Source organism: Ambystoma mexicanum, chromosome 6p (assembly GCF_040938575.1).
Source record: "Ambystoma mexicanum isolate Mex_15411 chromosome 6p, UKY_AmexF1_1, whole genome shotgun sequence".
Classification (NCBI taxonomy): Eukaryota; Metazoa; Chordata; class Amphibia; order Caudata; family Ambystomatidae; genus Ambystoma; species Ambystoma mexicanum.
The window spans coordinates 222441705-222462059 of NC_090935.1; the positions used below are offsets into that span (position 1 = coordinate 222441705).

General features: G+C 42.9%; 1 protein-coding gene across 1 annotated transcript in view; it reads right to left on the bottom strand.

Annotated features, from left to right (window-relative positions):
* The window catches only part of EPG5 (ectopic P-granules 5 autophagy tethering factor), a 2517217-nt gene that overhangs the window by 2493132 nt on the left and 3730 nt on the right, over nucleotides 1-20355 (bottom strand). Inside the window, exon 2 of the mRNA XM_069626898.1 lies at nucleotides 1869-2774. Within this exon, the coding sequence (XP_069482999.1) occupies nucleotides 1869-2774 (906 nt within the window). The remainder of the gene's footprint in view (nucleotides 1-1868; nucleotides 2775-20355) is intronic.

Consider the following 20355-nt stretch of genomic DNA (forward strand, 5'->3'; position numbering starts at 1 on the left):
CTGTGATCATACACTTTTGGAATCACATTACTGACCCAATACAGGGAGCAATGTCATTTGTGGAATGAAATAGAAGATGAGAACTTCACTTGAAAGTCGACAGGTACGAATTGACATTGGAAAACATTATTTCTTCCCTTGTTGTAATTTATGAAAAAGAATGCATAAGGAAAAATGTAACGTTTTTGTAATAGAAACTATATAATTTTAATTAAATAAAATATATACAGTGTACAAGGTTTAGCAACCAAAATGCACTTAAATAAAAAAGCAAGGGTTAAACAAACAAAAAATGCAGCCATGTCTGACAACACCATTTCCTATGCCGAAATGATTTTTAACTACGATTTTTTTTAGGACACAGGCATTTGGGAAATATTATGGCTTTTCAGCAGAGCGTTGTGGCTTCGTGACTTCCCTGTCTGCAATTCACATATTGGCTAGGCTCAAATCAGTTTGGGATGGTGAAGGAAATGTTCATTTTCACCATCAGCATTGCTCAACTTTTCATGAGAGCATGAAAATTATAAAGAGATGGCAACATGGGCCTTATAAACAAAGCATGCTCCGGATATATAACCAATTATTTTGCCCAAAACATTCAAGGAAAGTAGTGAAGTGGCAGAGCAATCAAAATGTTACAGTCAATATACTTTGTTACAAGTTGCATTCCCCTAATTGCCTGGATTACGGCAGACTTCTGCATTTTCGCAAATATATATATATATATATATATATATATATATATATATATATATATATATAGCAAATGTTAGGGCTCCAAATATGATTTTGAAGTTGGAGTATTTTACTCCCTATTTTATGATGTTGGGCATTCAATTAATTTTTGGGAGTAAAAAGCGGATTCCCTGTCCCCATGGATGAATATATGTATTTGTTTTAGGCACTTAAAACTATATATTTTACCTTTAAAACCAATATTGTTTACCATACTTCTGTTCACTTAGTAATTCATCCAAATTAAAGGATGCATTTCGACCTTTAAGTTCCTCTTCAGATCAGGCAGTAATAATATGTGTTCTCCTTGTGGCACTTCCCTGCTGATCTGCTACCATTGATCCGAAGAGATCCATGTAGCTGGATGGATAGGTGGATGGATGGATGGAAGCAGGGGGCAGGCTCCTATTTATCTGTTTCCCTTTTTTGCTGCGACTATTTGAGTGTTCTTACAATTATGTATTTGTTTGGACTAGTCGTCCGTTTTTTGGGAGTAAAAGTAGCAAGTGCACTGCTTAACTGATGGGATGTGTATAATGAAGCATAGTTCGGGAGAGCATACTACCAAAAAGTGGCATCAAGGAAAAATGTGCACAAAAGGTGGGGTCAGAAAGAAAGGTTGCACAGTAACCTTTGCATTAGGTGGGTAAGGAGGACAGGAGAAAGTAGAGCAACTAACCTATCTTTTTATTTGCATCAAAGGAGCATGAAACTTCAAGCTACTGCGCTACGAGTCCTAAAGCACCCACAGATCTGAAAAATGTTAATATGCAAGTAAACATTGTAATGTAACCTGTGGTCAACAATTTCAAGCTGCCAGCCAATAGCAAGGTATAAAAGCCCCGCGCACCCTGGTATGAATGCCAGATATCCAGATGCTCAATGGACACCATTTTGTACTGATCACTCGCTAGGGGCGAGAGCAAATTTAGTGGACTGCTGTCAATGCAATGTATTCTGGGCAACAGACAATAGTGACCATGATGGCTATGATGGGGAGGGGGGGGGGATGTGATGGATCAACCTAGGCATATGCCAACTTACCCAGTTTCCTTAATCAAATTCTACTAGTTCACAAAAAGAGATGCTAGAGGAAACACTATAAAAACAATTTTATACAAAGCAGCTACCTGTAGCGTTAAATGCTCCTCCTTAAATGTCCAGAGTCTGCTAGTAACACTCTCCAAGTCAGCGATCACAGAGCGCAACTCGGTTTCAGCAAGTAGTAGTTGCTTCCTGCAGCGCCAGTAGTTCATGAGCAGCTCGTGGAAGTCATGCCTGTCCTGCCGTGCAATATGCTCAAAATCTTCCACGTAGGAGTCCACATTCTCCAACCAAGAACATGGCTCAATTAGCTTTAATTGCTCCTTTGTGAATGGCGCTTGTTCAGGTTGAGGTGATATTTCTGGATACAAACGTTCATAGTGCATCAGTGGTTTTGTTGCTAAAATTGCTTCTTTTTCATCCACAAATTCAGCAGGCAATTCTGGATACAATGGCTTCACCACTGAATGCACAAAAAGTTCATTACCTGCATAGCAATGTTGTGGAGTCCTCAGCTCAAGCACCTCCGATAATAGGCCTGGAGGGCTTTGAGAGGTCAGTGTGCTCGCATCGTCAAGGACATCTGCAGCTACTGTGTGTTGCTGAGGGCGGTGTACTGACTCAGTACATATTGACAATTGGTCCTGTTCAGAATCCAATGTTTCCAAAAGAGGCACTGCTGCGTCAGGTTCAGGTAAACCCCTTGCCGGGCTACCACTGCTTTCCGTCAGCCCAGCTTCTGTAATGTCCTCCTTTCCTGCAGCATCCACACCATCAGGTAGTGGAAAAGAAATCTTTGGCACATCGCAGATTTCACTTGCATTGGCTGAATCATCTGCATCATTCAGCTGTATTTCTGTAAACTCAGAAATGATCTGTTCTTCCATCAGAGTTTGTGTGGTTAGGTCCTTCGTTTCCTTGAGGAGGTCTTCAGCAAACTGTACAGTAGCACGTTCGTTTTTCTCCACATTAATAAGGGGTTTCTTTTTCTCCTAAAAACAAAATGGCATGTTATTTTAGCATGACTATTTAAAATGAAGCATTGACAACAATATGCAAATATATCCCCCCCATTAAGAGAGTTTAACAATACAACTACCATATATTGCAATTTTGTACAATCGACCTCAATACAAATAAAATGTTAGTATTGCTCTTTGCAAAACAATTATAAGATGTTACTAGTATTAGTCTTTACATTTCCCTGCAAAAGAAAAAAACAGACCTCTTATTTCAGGTTGTCTTGGGATGCTGTGTTGCATAGAAATCAAGTGTCCAAAGGCACGCTTGTTTAACACGTTGGTATTACAACAGATGCTGTAAATCACTCCTAACCTTTCAGATACCTGTGAAAAGTATTTGGATCAGGGACAGGTGAATGGCTGCAAATAACCCATTCCTTTTCAGAACACTGTTTTTTGCAGGCAGAGATTACCATTTTAAATCACCAAACGAGAAGTTAGATAACACAAAATATGCGACAGGTTGCAGTACTGGTGCATATGCATTGTACCGCAAATCTCCGAGAAAAATAAAATGCCAATACTACATGTACTACCTATACCAATAGTTTTAATCTCACACAGGTTGTCATCGCCATCTTTATGAGCGAAAATTACGGATAATGTTAACATTAATTTTAATTGATTGCTCAAGTAACTTAAAAGCATTTTTGGGCCAGTTAAAGGATAGTTCCGGGACTTTTTTTTTATTGTCCCTACGGTTCGGCCATGTGTTTTTAAGCATAACTCGGTAGATCGTAGAAAACTTTCCTATGGACCTTACCCGACTTTTCGTCCATTAACGCACTCGAAATCAGCCGCCATTTTCTGATAATCCTATCACTTGCCGCATCGCCCTGGCTCACCTGCTTTTGCGGCACTAAATCAAATCCCCCGCCCCTGAAACAGACTTTATCAAAACATTCATATTCCCCGCCTCTATCCGTGACGTGACTGTGCTGCGTAGGCAAACGCGCCCAGGCGTCTTCTACGCGACTCCACACAGAACCCGGAAACCAACACAGATCAGCTCACAACACAGCGCGCCACAATTCGCAATATGAAACTGTACTTTTAAATCAAACCGCAAGATTGTAAATTTGGTAAAGTACATTTATTTGACATCAAATGTTTAGAGAATATTCAGCGATTTGCATTTTTATTTGCTCAGGTTCCAAAAAGTTCGTTTTGAGGCACGCGATGTTCCTTTGCTGTACACAGGGTCTTAGATCATCTCACAATACAGCGCCACAATTCGGAATATGAAACTGTGGTTTAAAAGCAAACTGCAAGATTGTACATTTGGCAAAGTACATTTATTGGACATCAAATGTTTAGAGAATATTCAGCGATTTTCATGTTTCTTTGCTCTCGATCCAAAATAGTTCGTCTTGAGGCAAGCGATGTTCGTGTGCAGTACACAGGGTGTTGGTTTACGATAACATAAGCTCTTCGGTCGCACTGATAATCGCATGGCTGTTCCAACAACGAGGCACTAGGCCACCACAGCGGTCTGTATGTTGCATCTAGCCGTTAGTACCGCGTAAGGGCATACTTGTACTTGGCGATCATCCCATAAAATGGTCAGGGTGGTAACGTTGTTCACGCGGAGAAGCAACTGGCGGTTGAAAAACCCATCCGCCGGTGTCTGGTACTCGTGACACAGACAATAATGGGTGAAGTACCTGTTTGAAAAACATAAAAAATGAAATTAGTCTCACCATCAGATCTTTATTAAAATTATTCATTTTATATATTCGGTCGGTAAATTATTTCATAGCTAGGACAGTGCAACTGGGTTTTAAACGTCAAGGGGGGGCTGTAGGATACTGAGACAGTCCACCAGTGCAGGGGTTGACAGGGAGTGCAGGTGGAGAGTGGAAGGGCCCAGGACCGAGATCAAGACAGTGGACCAGTTGTAGCAGGGGAGAGGGAGAGAGAAAGCAGAAGCAAAGAGGAAGGTTTTGAGGTGCTTCCGTAAAAGGAGACGGTTATCCCCAAGATAGTGCGCGGTACAAAACAATATGCCACATAGAACGAACAAGTCCAACTTATCCCGTCTTTAAAGCTACTGTATAGTAATTAAATTGCGGTATAAACTCATCTAAAGAGTTACTTACATTATATTTGCATATGGCGCTAGCTTCCCTGTCCTCGCCGCCACCAACTGGAACTTATTACCCGCCGAGATTAGAGGTATCAAATCCCACCTGTGCTTCAGGAAAGCAATAAAAACCATGCTGTTTGTATAAACCCCTCTTGGGCCCTGTCAACTGTACAACCGATGTAATGTCTATCGTCCTTTTTTTCCCAGGCTAGGGGTAGATACGATCTTGATGTAACCTCCTCTATCTACCCCTCCTTGCACTGAAACTAAGTCATTATCTTGCAACAGCGCCCCGATGCCTCTGGGCTGTGTGGCGCTTTACAAATATAAAATAAATAAATAAATAAATTGTGTCTGTGCGTAGGGCAGTCCCGAAATACCACTCCTTCTATGCAGACGTTATTTCTTCTAATGAACGAACATGAAATGGCTTTCGTTTCTGAAATTATATTCATTATCGTTTCTTACGTGGTCCCGGCCTGTCAAGGTCAAATAACAATAGAACCTTATACTGAGTCGTGGGCCATTCTGGCACCCTAGAAAAAATCAAAGCAGCTGACCTTCACTTTGAACGAGCACACATTCCTAGTTAGCTACATTCGGTGTAAGGACGTCTCACAGGACTTGAAATTTACACTCCATCTTTGCATTTTGTCTGCGTGCTTTGCAGCCCCACAGAACCATAAATACGGAGACATTCTATATTTTTTGAAAAATGATTTATATTACTGTTTGGTTTAATTTAATGCGCAAATGAACAAGGGTGGAGAGACACATTGCATGTACACTGAGCAATCACTTTTATTTACACAATACATAGCTACACATATTCAATGGGCCTGCAACATGAGGAGACTCCAGAGCAAAGTCACAGGTGACAGCCGGGTGGTTCGCACTACTGCACGGTGAAGGGAGGGGCAAGGGTGGAGAGACACATTGCATGTACACTGAGCAATCACTTTTATTTACACAATACATAGCTACACATATTCAATGGGCCTGCGACATGAGGAGACTCCAGAGCAAAGTCACAGGTGACACCCGGGTGGTTCGCACTACTGCACGGTGAAGGGAGGGGCAAGGGTGGAGAGACACATTGCATGTACACTGAGCAATCACTTTTATTTACACAATACATAGCTACACATATTCAATGGGCCTGCGACATGAGGAGACTCGAGAGAACAGACAATCAAATTACAATCATTTAAACCGTGATGTGTATTTCTCAATGAGTTCTTCTTTAGGTGGACATGGAACAGAGGCAATGTTGGGTGGCAATGCAGTTGTCCCCTGCACAGGTTCGTTCACAACTCCATTTATGTGCCTATCTAGGACGTCAACAATAAGTTTCTCAATAAACTCATATTGCATATCCTCAAACACTGGTTTGATCACCCATTGTTTACTTCTTTTAGTGAAGGCCTTATTGTAGCGAAGCGTCCCTAAAGTTCCGGTCGTCCTACTTTGTTGACGGCCAACATTATGGTTATGTGCCAAGACCGCTAAAAGAGTCCGATTTATCATGCCCTCCATGCCAAAATGCAATCGTTTTGGCCTGTACTTTAGGCACATATTGTGGAACACCTCCAAATCTCCTGTGTGGCAGAATTCCGTGAGTCCCCTCAAAGCTTTTGTTATAGTTTTATCAAATACAATCTTTTCAATGTCTTTGTGAGTGGGTGATGAAGGAATCAACCACTTCTTCTTCCGTGCCTCCTCTGTGGACAAATGGCCATGTTCACAATTGTGGAAATGTTGGTTCGTGTTCCATCGGTGAACGTTCGTACAGTGTGGCATTACTGACCGCCATTTTTCCAGTAGAATTTCCAACGACCCTCCACATGTTTTTGAGCTCCACCAAAGATGGTTGCTGATTGACTTGGACCACTGTGAAATACCTTGCAATTCTTTTTTTTTACCTGCAGCCGACAATTTTTTATTGATTGATTTTGCAAGATGCCAAACGTCAAATTGGTGATTTATATTTTTGTACTGTTCTCTCATTGTCTTGGCAATTGAAACGTGTCTGTCCGTGGCTATCAGGTCGATCACCATTCCCCGCGATTGTAGTTCTTGCAATGATGCTACAAAGCCAACTTTCTCCATGGCCACTGAGGATGTACTTTGTGACACCTGCACGACCACCGAACTCACAATTTTCTTACTTTCCATGTCCTGAAAGTGGTAGGTGCAGTACTTGGCTGAAAATCCTGGGCTGTCGCACTGTCCATCACCGGCTAGCCTGAACCGTTTGCCCGCGAATGTACTATCAATAGACATTTTTTCCATTCTCCAAGCTTCGCTAATGGCTGGAAATAGATAATCGGTTTGGTATTTGTAGAACTGAGTTTTCGCAATGAAATGGATTCCCACAAACTGAAAGAAAGACTCTAATTTTTTAAAACTTGAACCACTAAAAAGTGCAGCCGCTGCACAAAGTAGATTGCCTGCTGGCAGTTGTCCCAGCATAGGTTGTGCAGACCATGAGAAAGGATGATATTTTGTACAGGTGGCATGTATTTTAAGGTTAGTGCCTCGAATTGCACGAGTCACATTAATGAATGGCTCCCCACATACTTCCCCACCAACCGAATGCCCACATTTCATCCGAATAATAATATCAATCAAACAACTATCGAATACAATGAATTTGGCCTCTTTCCTTATACTGTCACTCTGCATCCCAGCTGGTTCGGCCTGTAACGTTGAGGACATGTCACACACATGAAAGGTAGAATCTCTGATATCGTCTTCCGCTATGTTCAGTGATATTGATGGTGTTTCATTGTCGTCCACTTCATTCTCTTCCATTGCAACATCTGTTCCTTCTCCGGCGATGGGTGAATAAAACAATTTCTTCAACTTTCTCACGGTCTTAGTTTTTGCGGGTGTGGATTCTGTAAATTGATCTCCGACTGCATCCGAACTACCAGGAGGACATTCACTATCAATGGCTGGTGGTGGTATAGCTCCGTTGTCAATCACTTCATATTCTTCCCATTGGCACGATGCATCTCCAGTCTCAAGTCCCTGCCAAAAGGTTTGACAAGCAACATCTCTCGTTCGCTTCACTGTCTGTGTAGATCTAGTTCGTACACCCACTCGCAACTAGAGGACAGATTGGAAAAGGGATGTTCAGTTTAAACACAACTTACAGTATTGAACTATTAACAGTGAAAAACAACATAATATAGTGACCAGGACACTAACCTTCTTTTGCTTTCTTTTCTTTGAAACTTTCTTGCCTCGAACTTCAACATCAGGACGCTGTTGCTCCGACTCGTGTGTGCATGTCTCCACTTCCTCTTGCGCTGCAACGACTATATTTTCATGATAAGCACATCCATCACGCACTGACGCTCCATCGACTCCCTGAAACATAGAACTTTCATTAGTATGTATAATAATATCGAAAACACAAAATGTACTTGGGGACCAATACCCACGTACATCTCAATAGCAAAACACGAATGAACGCTTTGTGTAGAACATTCAAACGACAATTATTCACGCATTGTTGATCTAGTTAGATGGAACTGTCAAGATCCATACCTCGGGCTCCTCATAGACTTCCATTGATGATATTATTGAAGATGATGCTTCAGTGACTCCCTGAAACACAGTAATTGCATTAGTATGGTTTTCTATTTTGATAAAAAGAACAGAAACTTTGTGCAGGCGTGAACAGCTCATCTAAATAGACCTGCACAAATGATCAGTTGTCTAAAATAAATAATGGATATGTAAATATGATTCGATTTGCTCGATCGTTGGAAGTGTCACCACCCAGAGATCTGCATCAACTACTAGGGGTGATGTTCTTGTAGAAGAAGCTCCGTCATCTCCCTGAAACATAGTACTTGCGTTAATAAAGAAGGAAGTATAGCGGATGTAATCACGTCATATGATTTCGCTTGATTGAACTGTCAGTATCCATACCTCGAAATGCATAAGAACATCAAGGGACGATGTAACTGCGGTGCACACTTCTGCAAGCTGTTGCGCCGACCCGTAACTGCACGCTCCCCCTTCTTCTTGGACTAATGCTCCATCGACTCCCTGAAACATAGGACTTTCATTAGTAATGAACACAATATTGAAAAAAGAAGACACATAGGAGGGCGACGACAGAAGGACATATCAATGGCTAAAAACTAAAGAAACATTGTGTGTAACAATCACGCTACAAGAATGCAAGATCTGATGATCTCCATCGATGGAACTGTCCTGAAACGTACCTCGAGCATCTGAGTGACATCAACGGTAGTCGTCAATACGTTGGACTCCTCAGCATCTCCCTGAAAGACAGTACTTGAATTATTTTGGATAACAATAATTATAACTGAAAACAAAGACTAGAGGACGAGTACAAGGGTGTACCATTAGGTAAAATAATTACACGATAAATTAAAACTATTGATTTACATGCCTAAAACAAGTCAGTGGCAGAATAGCCAAGTAAGATTACCCGATAGGCGCTTGAAGTGGCTGATGACTGCAATAACGACACGGATGGAGAATCTTCCGCCTTCATATTGAGTGGATACATAAATGGGGAAATTATTGTTAGCTAATGCTACACACTACCGCAAGGCCGAGAGATGAATACGTAAACTTGACTCACCAGTGGAGGGATGTGGACGAATAGAGTGGGAAAAGCGGTTGAGAGCAATTTTCGCCTCGCTCGCGGTGTGTTCTTCTTTATTAGCAATGATGTGGAGTACATGTCAGAGGTAAAGTGCCTGCTGCAGATGCGGTATCGATCACCCCTCTTGTCCGCAAAGACTTCTAGGACTCTACTTTCAAGCTCAGAGGGTGGATATCCGCAATATCGGACCCATTCTCTTATCTGATCTATTGTCTTAGGGAAAACATGCATTATAGTACCTTCAGATTTATTATGGGTCTTCGAAGGGCAACCGCCAATGGAACAGGCAGGCATTGTGGAAAGTTCTGAAAAGTAAAGATCAACAATTCTCTATGAATACCAATGTGTTAAAAAATTAAATGACACATAAAAAGGTTCAATGCAAGGTATGTTTTGGTTCTTGGAACTATACACGTTTTTCACATGCGGATAAGTATTTGAATAACTTTAAAAAAATAGAAAAATAATTTGACTAAACTCAGAACATGTGACTAGTTCCTTGCATGTACTGTCTTGAACGAAAAGAAATTGGACACAAAATGAGTATGGTACATGGCCTTACCTTGACGAGCAAACAGTTAGATGCAGGGATCAGAGTAGTTTGTCGTAGAACAGGGAGCAGTTCACAGCTTGCAAACTGACGAGTTTCCTCGAAGTGGTCACGGAAGTTCACAGAGACGAAGAGCAGATAACCAGCACCTTCACGGGTTGACTAGCAAAGCGCAAAGAAGTTCTCATTAGAAATATGAAGTGGGTTATAAAGAATTCGAAACAGGGGTGTGTTTGTGAATGAATGACGTGTATATGCCGTGGCATTATGCGGTTTGCAGGGGGCCGTCCAGCGTGAGGGGGGATGCTTGGCAGGAGACACGGGGTCTGGCGGTAGACGTGGGAACAACAACCCATGCTCTATAGACCACTTTGAAGTGTACATGGTCTTTGGCACCTCTTGGCCTTTATCGCTCCCTGACAGCTCCACTTGGCAGCACAAGTACCCCGGTGCGAACTGCCTTTGATAGGGCGGGGGGTGGATTGGGGCGGTGGTCGTGCAGACAAGACTCGTTTGCCGCAGGGCCTCACCAAGGAGAGGCCATCTAACTGCATGTAAGAGGCAGGCTGCAGGATCTAGTACATGGAAGGCAGGGGGGTGAGTTTATAAATACCTCACCCTCCCAGGAGAATATATGGGTGCAGTTCACCCTGGAGACCCTGGATGCCTAGGCAGTTAGTCAGCAGCAGGCTGGCCTGTGGTGGCAAGGCGGCACGGGCCAGAGGGGGTCATCTCTGTACCCGGTGCCCAAAAGGATTATTTATTATGATCAACCATATTGATTATTTACCTATAACCATGTTTTGTATCAATAAAATCCAACGGCCTTCCTTTTATTGCCAACGCTTGAACAAAGTGGTGTGGTAAGTATTTTTGGGGTCGGAGGCAAGGCCGGGAGGCTTGATGCCAACCCGCAAAATAACATATGTATGTCTGCTGCATATGGGTTCAACGGTTATGTGGATTGAAGGTGGGCGGCCAGCGTGAGGGAGGATGCTGGCCGGAGACATGTGGTGTGACAAGACAAGGCACAGGAAGACTATTCAATGGAGACACACTAGATTCATTTAAAAAATCAAAACAACCATTGTTAAAATATATGTTGGGTTTTATTTTAGATCTTAATTTCAATTGAACATAAATAATAAACATTACACATTGTAAAGTTGCGGTTGCAGCACATCCAGGGAAAATCCGCGGTATTGTCCACTGTCGCTGGGGAAATGTTGTCTAATGGCAAGTACCGCACAGGCAGGTATTACTCTCCGAACGCGGTGTCCGAGCCTCCCGTGAAGCCACCAAGTGAAGCAACGATAGGCCACCAGCCTGTACCACCTGTGAAAATGAAAGATGCAAACTGTATTAAAATGACAACTTTCTTATCACTGTCGATTCAGGTAAAAAATGTCATTCTGCTTTGAAAAAAATTCTATCTAGAAAATGCACAACATGGAACCAATTTACATGCATTCGAATGATGAGACGACCATGAAATAGTAGTGGCATCACTGACATCACAACCAGAGTATACTTACTCGTTACTCGGATTACGCGGACGAACAGTGCCGCAAAGTTCGTGCATAAGCACCATCATCATCCTCAACACGGTCCGTGAGAGGCAGGCTTCCCTGAACTCTGGCAGCTCGGTGATGCATTGCGGACTTGGCTCGCCTTCCGAAATGTAGGCCAAGCACCCGGAATTTTCACGGCAGCAGCAGTTCTCCTCCTCAGTTGGCATTAGCTCGCACCGATTGCACGTGCACCAGGTGGAGACGCCGTCCATGCGACATGGTCCAGGCTCTTCATCCGTTGACTGGTCCTCCCAACTGCCGTCCGAATCCCCATCGTTTTCGCGTGCTTGCCTTTCCAGTAGTTCTTCCTCGGTGTACTCGGGCTCGTACATATACGGCATTATTGTAGCCATTGTGTGGTAAAGAAAGTAAAATAATTTACAGAGATGGTACAGGTGTTCACAAGGCCTAGAAGCGGCGAAGGTAGCTGACCAGAGCACAGAAACGAGTCACAGAATACTCAAAGTAACACAGAGAGAGTAATGGAATCGAAAATCTGCTGCTGTGTGTTGTGAAACGGTGTGTTTATACTTATTGAGGAAAGAGGCGTCCTGCCATTTCCATGGCGACACGTCATTAGCTGAGGCGCAGCGATTTTTGATACGAAACGTGCTTTGACGTTGGGAAATGGGCGGTACGCGTCTGCTGATGTCAGGCTCAGGGGCGGGGGATTTGATTTAGTGCCGCAAAAGCAGGTGAGCCAGGGCGATGGGGGGAAATGATAGGATTATCAGAAAATGGCGGCTGATTTCGAGTGCGTTAATGGACGAAAAGTCGGGTAAGGTCCATAGGAAAGTTTTCTACGATCTACCGAGTTATGCTTAAAAACACATGGCCGAACCGTAGGGACAATAAAAAAAAAAGTCCCGGAACTATCCTTTAAAAGATAAAATGATGTGGTGTCGGCCATAGAAAACTCCACAGCAGACAGATGGTAGGTAAGGCAGAGGCCAGCCCTGCGATGGCATACAGGCCCAAACATAGCAATTTAAGGAAGGTTTACAAAGTAAAGGCCGTCCAGTATACCTGTGTTACGTTACAAAGTTTTTCTAATGCGCCAAAATACCAGGTTATATTAACTGCGTGAAGGCAAATGAAGGTGAAAATTAATCAGGGTTTTAAAAACAGGAAATCAAGAGGCACTGCTTTGGGAATTTAAAATAGGAGGTGATAAAAAGACAAAAGAAATGAGTGGTTAGCCATTCATTCTTGGTTTTAATTTTTGTGTTCATTGTAGGAATTCAATGTATTCCTCAGAACTACATTAGGGAACCTCCAGAATGCATTTAAAGAATCATGGGATATATGCAATACACAAAACCTTTAGTTTGCCGCTTATGTGGAAGTTACATTTGCGATACTCTATGTACTTAGCCCTTTCTTCCTCAGAAGCAGCCCCTACTCATTGGGTAATGCTGAAACACAGGAGCTGCTTTTGCATCCGGTTCACCACATATTTATTCCCATCTCTGTAGACTTGGGAGTTTGTTTTTGACGGGAAGTATGTGGTATGAAAGATGTAGACATATTAAAAAAAATTAAAAAAATAAAAACAATTAAAAAAACCCGCTGACCAAGAACTGCTTCTGACCATTAATGACAGTTAGCGGTAATTGGTGCACTTTCAAACAGTTGCTGTTTACAAATCCTCAAAATCGGTCTCTTTAGGGACACCTTTGGTCAATGAATATTAAAGCACTAGATGATAGGTCATTTCATAGAAGAATTTAAGCTTTCTAAATTAGTAGAGCGGCCTCATGACCGAGAAGACATGGACTGCTTTTTAAATACATATGTATTTTATAAGTCAAAACAGTAGAAATGCACAAGACGTCTGCCCACTTACCCATAAGGCCTCTTAAAATGTCTTTCCCAGAGTTCAAAAAGCTCACACAATAAAGGAATTATCTTATGTTACACGTCCATCGGTACAGAGCTTTAAGAACAAAGTAACCACATGACCTTGGACCAAAGGTCAAAGGCTTTTTCAGGGGCTAGTGTTGCTGTCTACACACTCAAAAGAATCACAGGAGCTGCACAAACACGACCCTTTCACCTACTTTAATGTGGGGTTTCCTGAAAAATATTTGCAGAAAAGCCAGGCGGCAGACACAGGGAGATCAGGGAAGAAGGTTCGGAAGAGGCGGTGGATAGGTAGGTTATTGTTGACTCATGCGCTCCAGCACAGTAAACAGGTCATATGCTATTGCCACATAATTAGCGTGCCAGGCAATCACATGCTGTAACCCCTTCAACCCTCGAGTGCAGTCGATTTGGCACACAGAGTGCAACCGACGTTGGTCATTGTACAATGATGATCTTCCGAGTGATAGGTTAGTGCCACATATAACGCGCCATGCACATGCATTAAAAACCTTGCGGTTGATTCCAGTTCTGTTTTTATAACTTGCACCCTTTGTTAACTCACAAGACTAATTATGCAAAGGAAAAAAACCAAACACCAAGTTGTGCTGCAGAATCTTTCCACATTTGTTTGTTAAATTGTGATTTGGTTTATTAACAAACCCTGCAAACAAAAAGAGAAAAACTTCATGAAAACTTAGTAAAGAAAAAACACGACAAATATATAATAACAAATATCCCAGTAAGAATACATTTTTTAAATTGTTAAATATCAATGAGTGATCATACCTCAGATCACAAATCAAGTAGATGCCAATATTAACGATATGCGCTTACCTGATAAAAAGGGTAACCAAAAACTTAGTAAAGAAATAGCTCTAGCATTATGCGTAGAACGGTTAAAGTGTTTCTCACTTGAAAAAGGAATAATAGACTATTCTCTAAGGTTAGAAGGGAGGCACAGCATAGTGGAACTGAAATAGAGGCACGAGCTGGGAGAGGAAACATGAGCCGAATAGAGGAATTAAAGACTGAAAGGAGAGGAACAAGATGAAATGCCGGGCGGCCAAGAAGAAGAGAGGCGCAATAATATAATCGAGAGAAAACAACACGTCTACTAGCGTGGGAGGACAAGAAGGGCCTGTACACAAATATTATATAAAATGAGAATGACAAGTGCGAGCAGTAGTAACAATGTGGATGGCAAACTAGAGTGAGCAGTCAATGGTAACGCAGAGGTAGTTGGAGGAAAAGAAAGTACATTTTACATTTTTTTGTACACAGCTCGCAGGCATCGAGGCACTGTTACCGAAATTGTTTGTTTTGTAGTTGAGTAATTGTTTTTCTCTTAGTTGCGTATTTATAACGCGCTTAAACACCTAGAGGTTTCTAAGCGCGGATCCGGGGATCGAACCTGTGTTGCTTCGTGTCATCTTGCTTCCAAGGCACACACGTTGTCGCTGTGCTATCCTCCCGGGACAAGGGAAAAGAAATGCCTCTAGGGTAGGCAGTGAGACGAAGAGTTGGGGTAGGGGAAAAAGAGTTTGCTTTACGACAGATTTAGGTGAAAGAAATGAGCGTGTATTCAATGTTTACTGGCAGAGAGACACACTGAGACATTGGTCTGAAGAGAGTCAATAAATGAAGAGAAACAAAAGAACGATTGGGTGTCATCAGCGTAGAAGCGAAGAGAGAGATTAAAAGAGAATAGGAGTTGGGAAAGTGGAGGGAATAACAGGGGGCCAAGAACAGAGCTCCGAGGATAACAGGGGGCCAAGAACAGAGCTCCGAGGAACATCAAATCGAAGTGGGCACGACTCAAGTTAGAGCCAGCCCTGGAATCCAGCCCTGGAATCCGAGAATGAGCAAATGGAAAGATATGAAGAAACCAATGCAGGATCGAGCCAGAGAGGCCAAGTGATGCAAAATGGCAGAAAAAAGGTGGTCCACAGTGTCAAAAGTTGCTGAAAGATCAAGGAGGATAAGGACAGAAGACTGTGAAGATAGTTGGTTACGTGGGCAAAGGCAGTTTCGGTGAAGTGGGCAAGACAGAATCCAGCAGCAAAGGGGTGGAGGGGAGAAGAGTGTGTGCAGATTGGTGGCGACCTGGGCATAAAGTATACGCTCCATGAGCTTCGACCAGAAGGGAAGGAGAGAGATGGGTCCATCACAACAATGGGGTTTGAGATGGCTTTTTAAGAGTAGGAATAATAGTGGCATGCTTGAAGCAGGAACGAACAATAGCTGATGAAAGAAATATTTTGGTTACCCTTGGAGTAAATAATAAAGAATTGTTACATATAAAAATCGGTCAAAATCTTCCCACAGTTATTTGCCCAGGCATTTACCCCATTGCCTTTTTTGTTAGTGACCAGATTCTACGATCCTTGAGAATGGAGTTGTTCAGAGGATCAATTGTTCTCCTATACAGTGATATTTGCTTCCATTTGATTAGTGTGTGAAATTACCCATTTACTACTGCATAATCTCCGCCCCACGTAATAAACATGGTTCCATTCGCTTTATGGTAACTGAGTGCAGGTAAATTGAAGTAGCCATATTTCTAAAGTATCCCTCATCTGAGCTGTATAAAACGTAATACATCTAAAAACGTAGCCTTTGCACAGTCAGGCTAATGTGAGGTTTCTTCCTTTTTTTTAACATAGCACAAAGCCAGGATGTTACACCAATTGTTCAACCACCTCTTCTCTTTCATGGTCATCATTATAGACGTTTGATCCAGAATGATCAAGTCAATCGAATTGGCCATCCAGTGCTGGGGTACCTGACCCAAGAGGGGAGGAAAGGCAATAGTTTAACTAAGGGAGGCACTTATGTCAGAGATATATAGATTGAAGAATGCTGGCACCAAGAAGCATCTCTGGTGCAACCCTATAAATGTTTCAACCGCCTCCGATGTTGGATGGGCAAGCTACAAAGTTACTCTATTAAGTCCATTGATCCCTCCTTATACCCAAACTAATAAATCATTCGGAAGACCACAATCGCTCATCTTTCTTGATAGCTTATCACCGTTTACTCTGTGAAATGTAGATGACAGGTCAATTGATGCTACTAAAATGGCCCTATTTGTTACTAAACTACTTTCCTGTAACATGGGGAGCAAGAAGCATTCAATTGGGTTCCAACCCCCCCCTCCGAAAAAGAAGCTGAAACATGTCAAGTGAGTGTTTTTAAGCTGCCCATTCTTTCAGTTTCATCAGGATGCAGGCGCAAAAGATCGTAATACTTACTTTGAGTAAGGTGATTGGGTGACACAATGAATCCTGCAAAACAGTTATGCGTCTTAAAAATGGGGATCAAAAACAAAGTTTTACAAGATGAAGGTTGGTCTCCCTTAGATGATATGTACGAAAAAGAGTGTGCAGAATAGATGCCGAGAGCCACGGTTAGCTCTTCAAAATTAAAGAGGCCATCGGACCCTGCTACTCAAGGCCTTGGCTTAAATTCAACCCAAAATATCATCCAGCTTAAAATCTTAAAGCTATGCCCTGTTTCCAAGGATGTAGAATTTCTGAACAGATTATTGAAATGGGCGTTAAGCTCTGGTATTCAACGGATCAGGCGGGCACCTTCAGAGAAGCCATACTTCAGCAGGGCAGAACCCAATTTGCCACACCACTGATCTGCAGACACTACCAAAATGACTTTGACATTAGTAATAAGACTGGCCTTTATCCAGGCAGTAATTTCCGGTGATGCCACTCACTGCCACAGGAGAAGCATGTTTTAGGGCATTTTATGACAAATGTGGTAGTCTTCCACATTGGTTCATTGTCTCATCCCTAGCGGCTGCCTTCTGGCTGCATTTACTTCTTGGATTTGAATGGCCTTAAGTTATTCAGTCATATGATCGGTAGGGGAGTCAACTAGTTGATGCAATGTTGTCAACTCTAGGATGGGCACTAGGGTGATATCAGTTTATGGAGCTTTGCATATGAGCATGCTTGTATGATCTGTACGAAGATGATCATGGAAGTTGTCCATTGATCCCCTTGAACTCTGAACATATTGTCATAGCTTGAATTTCTTGTCGTCCACCTTGACAAGTTGACTGAAGTATATTGTCATAGCAGCAAGTGCATCATCAAATGAACCATCCACTGGCAGCATCTCAACGGTACGGCTGGCCGCATCCCCAGCAAAGTACAGCTATTAAGTAAGAGTGTAGACTTACAGCAGTAGGGCCAAGCGTTATGGGGATCCATGTACCTCCGACCTCTGACTCAGCGGATGGCAAAATGTATTGCGCGGCAGCTCCCAGCAGCAGTTTTTGGTGAATGCTTCCGTCACGTCCTGGCGAAGACCCGAATAATGGAGCGAGACACTCCGTCCGTCACCGAGAGTGACAGTCAATAAGTAAAGCGCAGGACTCATGCACGCTCCCTTGGTTGTCCTGCGCTCAGCAGTTCACCGGTGCGAAGATTAAAGTGAAGTTGCATATACACAGCGGCTCTGTGTAGTCTTTCCTGCTACGCGGCTGCATTAATGTGTGTGCATCCGGTTTCACTCATATTTATCATGCAGACCATTCCAAGTATCCTCATGCAGGGAGACACGAAAACGGCGATGAGGATGGGATTCTCTCCTGAATCACCTGCATGATGTGAAACAGAGTCATTAAGAATACACACATTGCGCCGATGAGATGAACCATGCTTCTAAGGTGCAGAGAAGCCCAAATCAGCTACGAAAAGTCAGAAGGTGAGCAAAATAAAGAGTATACCAAACACAGCTGCTTTCTGCAGACCTGTGCCATCTGACATGAGTAACCAACAGGTGCTAGGGCCACGCTGGGAGAAATGGATCCGAAGATTCAAGAATTACCCAATGATGAGAATGCACCTGAAAAATGTACCAGAAGGCTACTGATAAACCTAGTGGGAGATGAGGTGGAAGATTTAAATACCCACTTTCCAGCCAAATGAGATTAAAACATAGGCAGGTCTCAAAGAAGCACCAAGCACATACTTTGACCACAATGGAACATCGACCACGAATGGCACACCTTCAACACTGCGTACCAACTAATAGGCAAATCCATAGACACTTCAAAACCTGCTCTCGCGAACTAGAGGCACACTGAAAATTCCATTAATTCACGGATGAAGAGGCGATCAAATTGAAAAATCATTGGTGGCTGCCTATCATCATCATTCAGAAAGAAGCTGCTACGAAAACAGCTCCCTCTGGCCACCATAATACAAATGGCCAGAACCGAAGCCAGAGCAGACAAACAAGCCTCACAAATAGAAATCACTAAAGGATCCGGGAAAGAACAAATATACCAAGGAGTCAAGACCAAACACGCCACCATCAATGCACCGAAGGGGTATGCATCATCAGAAAGATGCTATTGCTGCAGCCTCCCCTTTCTGCATGATGAAGGCTAGAGATACCCCGCATTCGGATAGAAATGTTTCCACTGTGGGAGAGAGAATCACCTGACGGCCGTCTGCAACTCTCTACCCAGCCGATCACAAGGACACAAATTTGTGCCCGCCAGACAAGAATCTGGTGTGCATGCTGCAGCTCCAAAAAGAGACGCAGGCGCAAGACGGGACCTTGTGAGACATGCAAGACAAGTTATGGTACATGGTTCTCCGACTCCAGGCTTTGAGGGTTGGATACGTGTCGCGTTTTCAGGATACCACTCATTAACATACATGAGATACATTTGCATACAATGATTCTAAATGTATGCACATTTTTCCTCATGAATATTAATGAGGGATATCCTGAGAACCAGTCAGGATTCTGGCCCCCGAGGCATGGAGTTGGGCAACCCTATTATAGGAACATCTCCTACATCCTCACCATCCAGGAGAGAGCTCAGAACAATTACACTTGCATTATGAACTGACGACATTGCCTGAAAGTGATGTCATCCTGCTGGTAGAAGATCAGCGACATTTGTCATCGACACTGGTGCCACCCTAAATATCATGCGTGTCTCAGAATTTTGCAAAACGATGCATCATCTGAGTTTAACACCATCTAACCAAAGGTTTGCCAGTGGGCAGAGAAAGCCCGTTGTCCATGACACTACGATACAAAAGGAAAGTGTGCACATGCAGAACTTCACATACTATAAGGAGAGGTCCCCGGAAGCAATCTGCTGGGCCATCGAAATGGACTTTGTGGCAGTGACATACACAATCCAACCCAACCCATCAATTGTGCAGGCTTTTCCAGTTTTATTCAAAGGCCTTGGATGCCTAAAACAAGATCCAATAAAACTTCACATCGACAAATCCATAACACCTGTAGGCCAACAGCAGAGGAGAGTACCCATTCATCTACAACCTCTCGTAAAAAAAGAAGATACAATGCCTACTGAAGGACATAAATGAGCCGACCAGTGGCCCGACTCCCTGGGTATCTCATATAGTAACAGTCCCAAAGAAAGGCACACTGGATAAAATATGCATATGTGTGGACATGAGGCAAGAATACAAGGCGATTGGACGCAAGAGACACCCAGGAATGCACCTGGACGACATGATCAGCTTGCTAAATGGGGTCAAGGTATTCTCGAAGCTTGATCTGAATAAAGGACACAAGCTGATCAAGACAGATGCACAATCACATTTGCCACACATATCTGACTCTTTAGGTACAGGAGACTCAGGTTTTGGCATCTCCTTGTGGCCGAAGTCTTTCAAGAGCATCAGAAAAGTAATTCTTCACGTAAGAAACCGTTACAATTACAGCGATGACATACTCACATTGCGGACCACCGCTGAACAGCACAATCAAGCTCTTCGACAAGTGTGCACAGCGCTATTGGAAGCAGGTTAGACATTGCA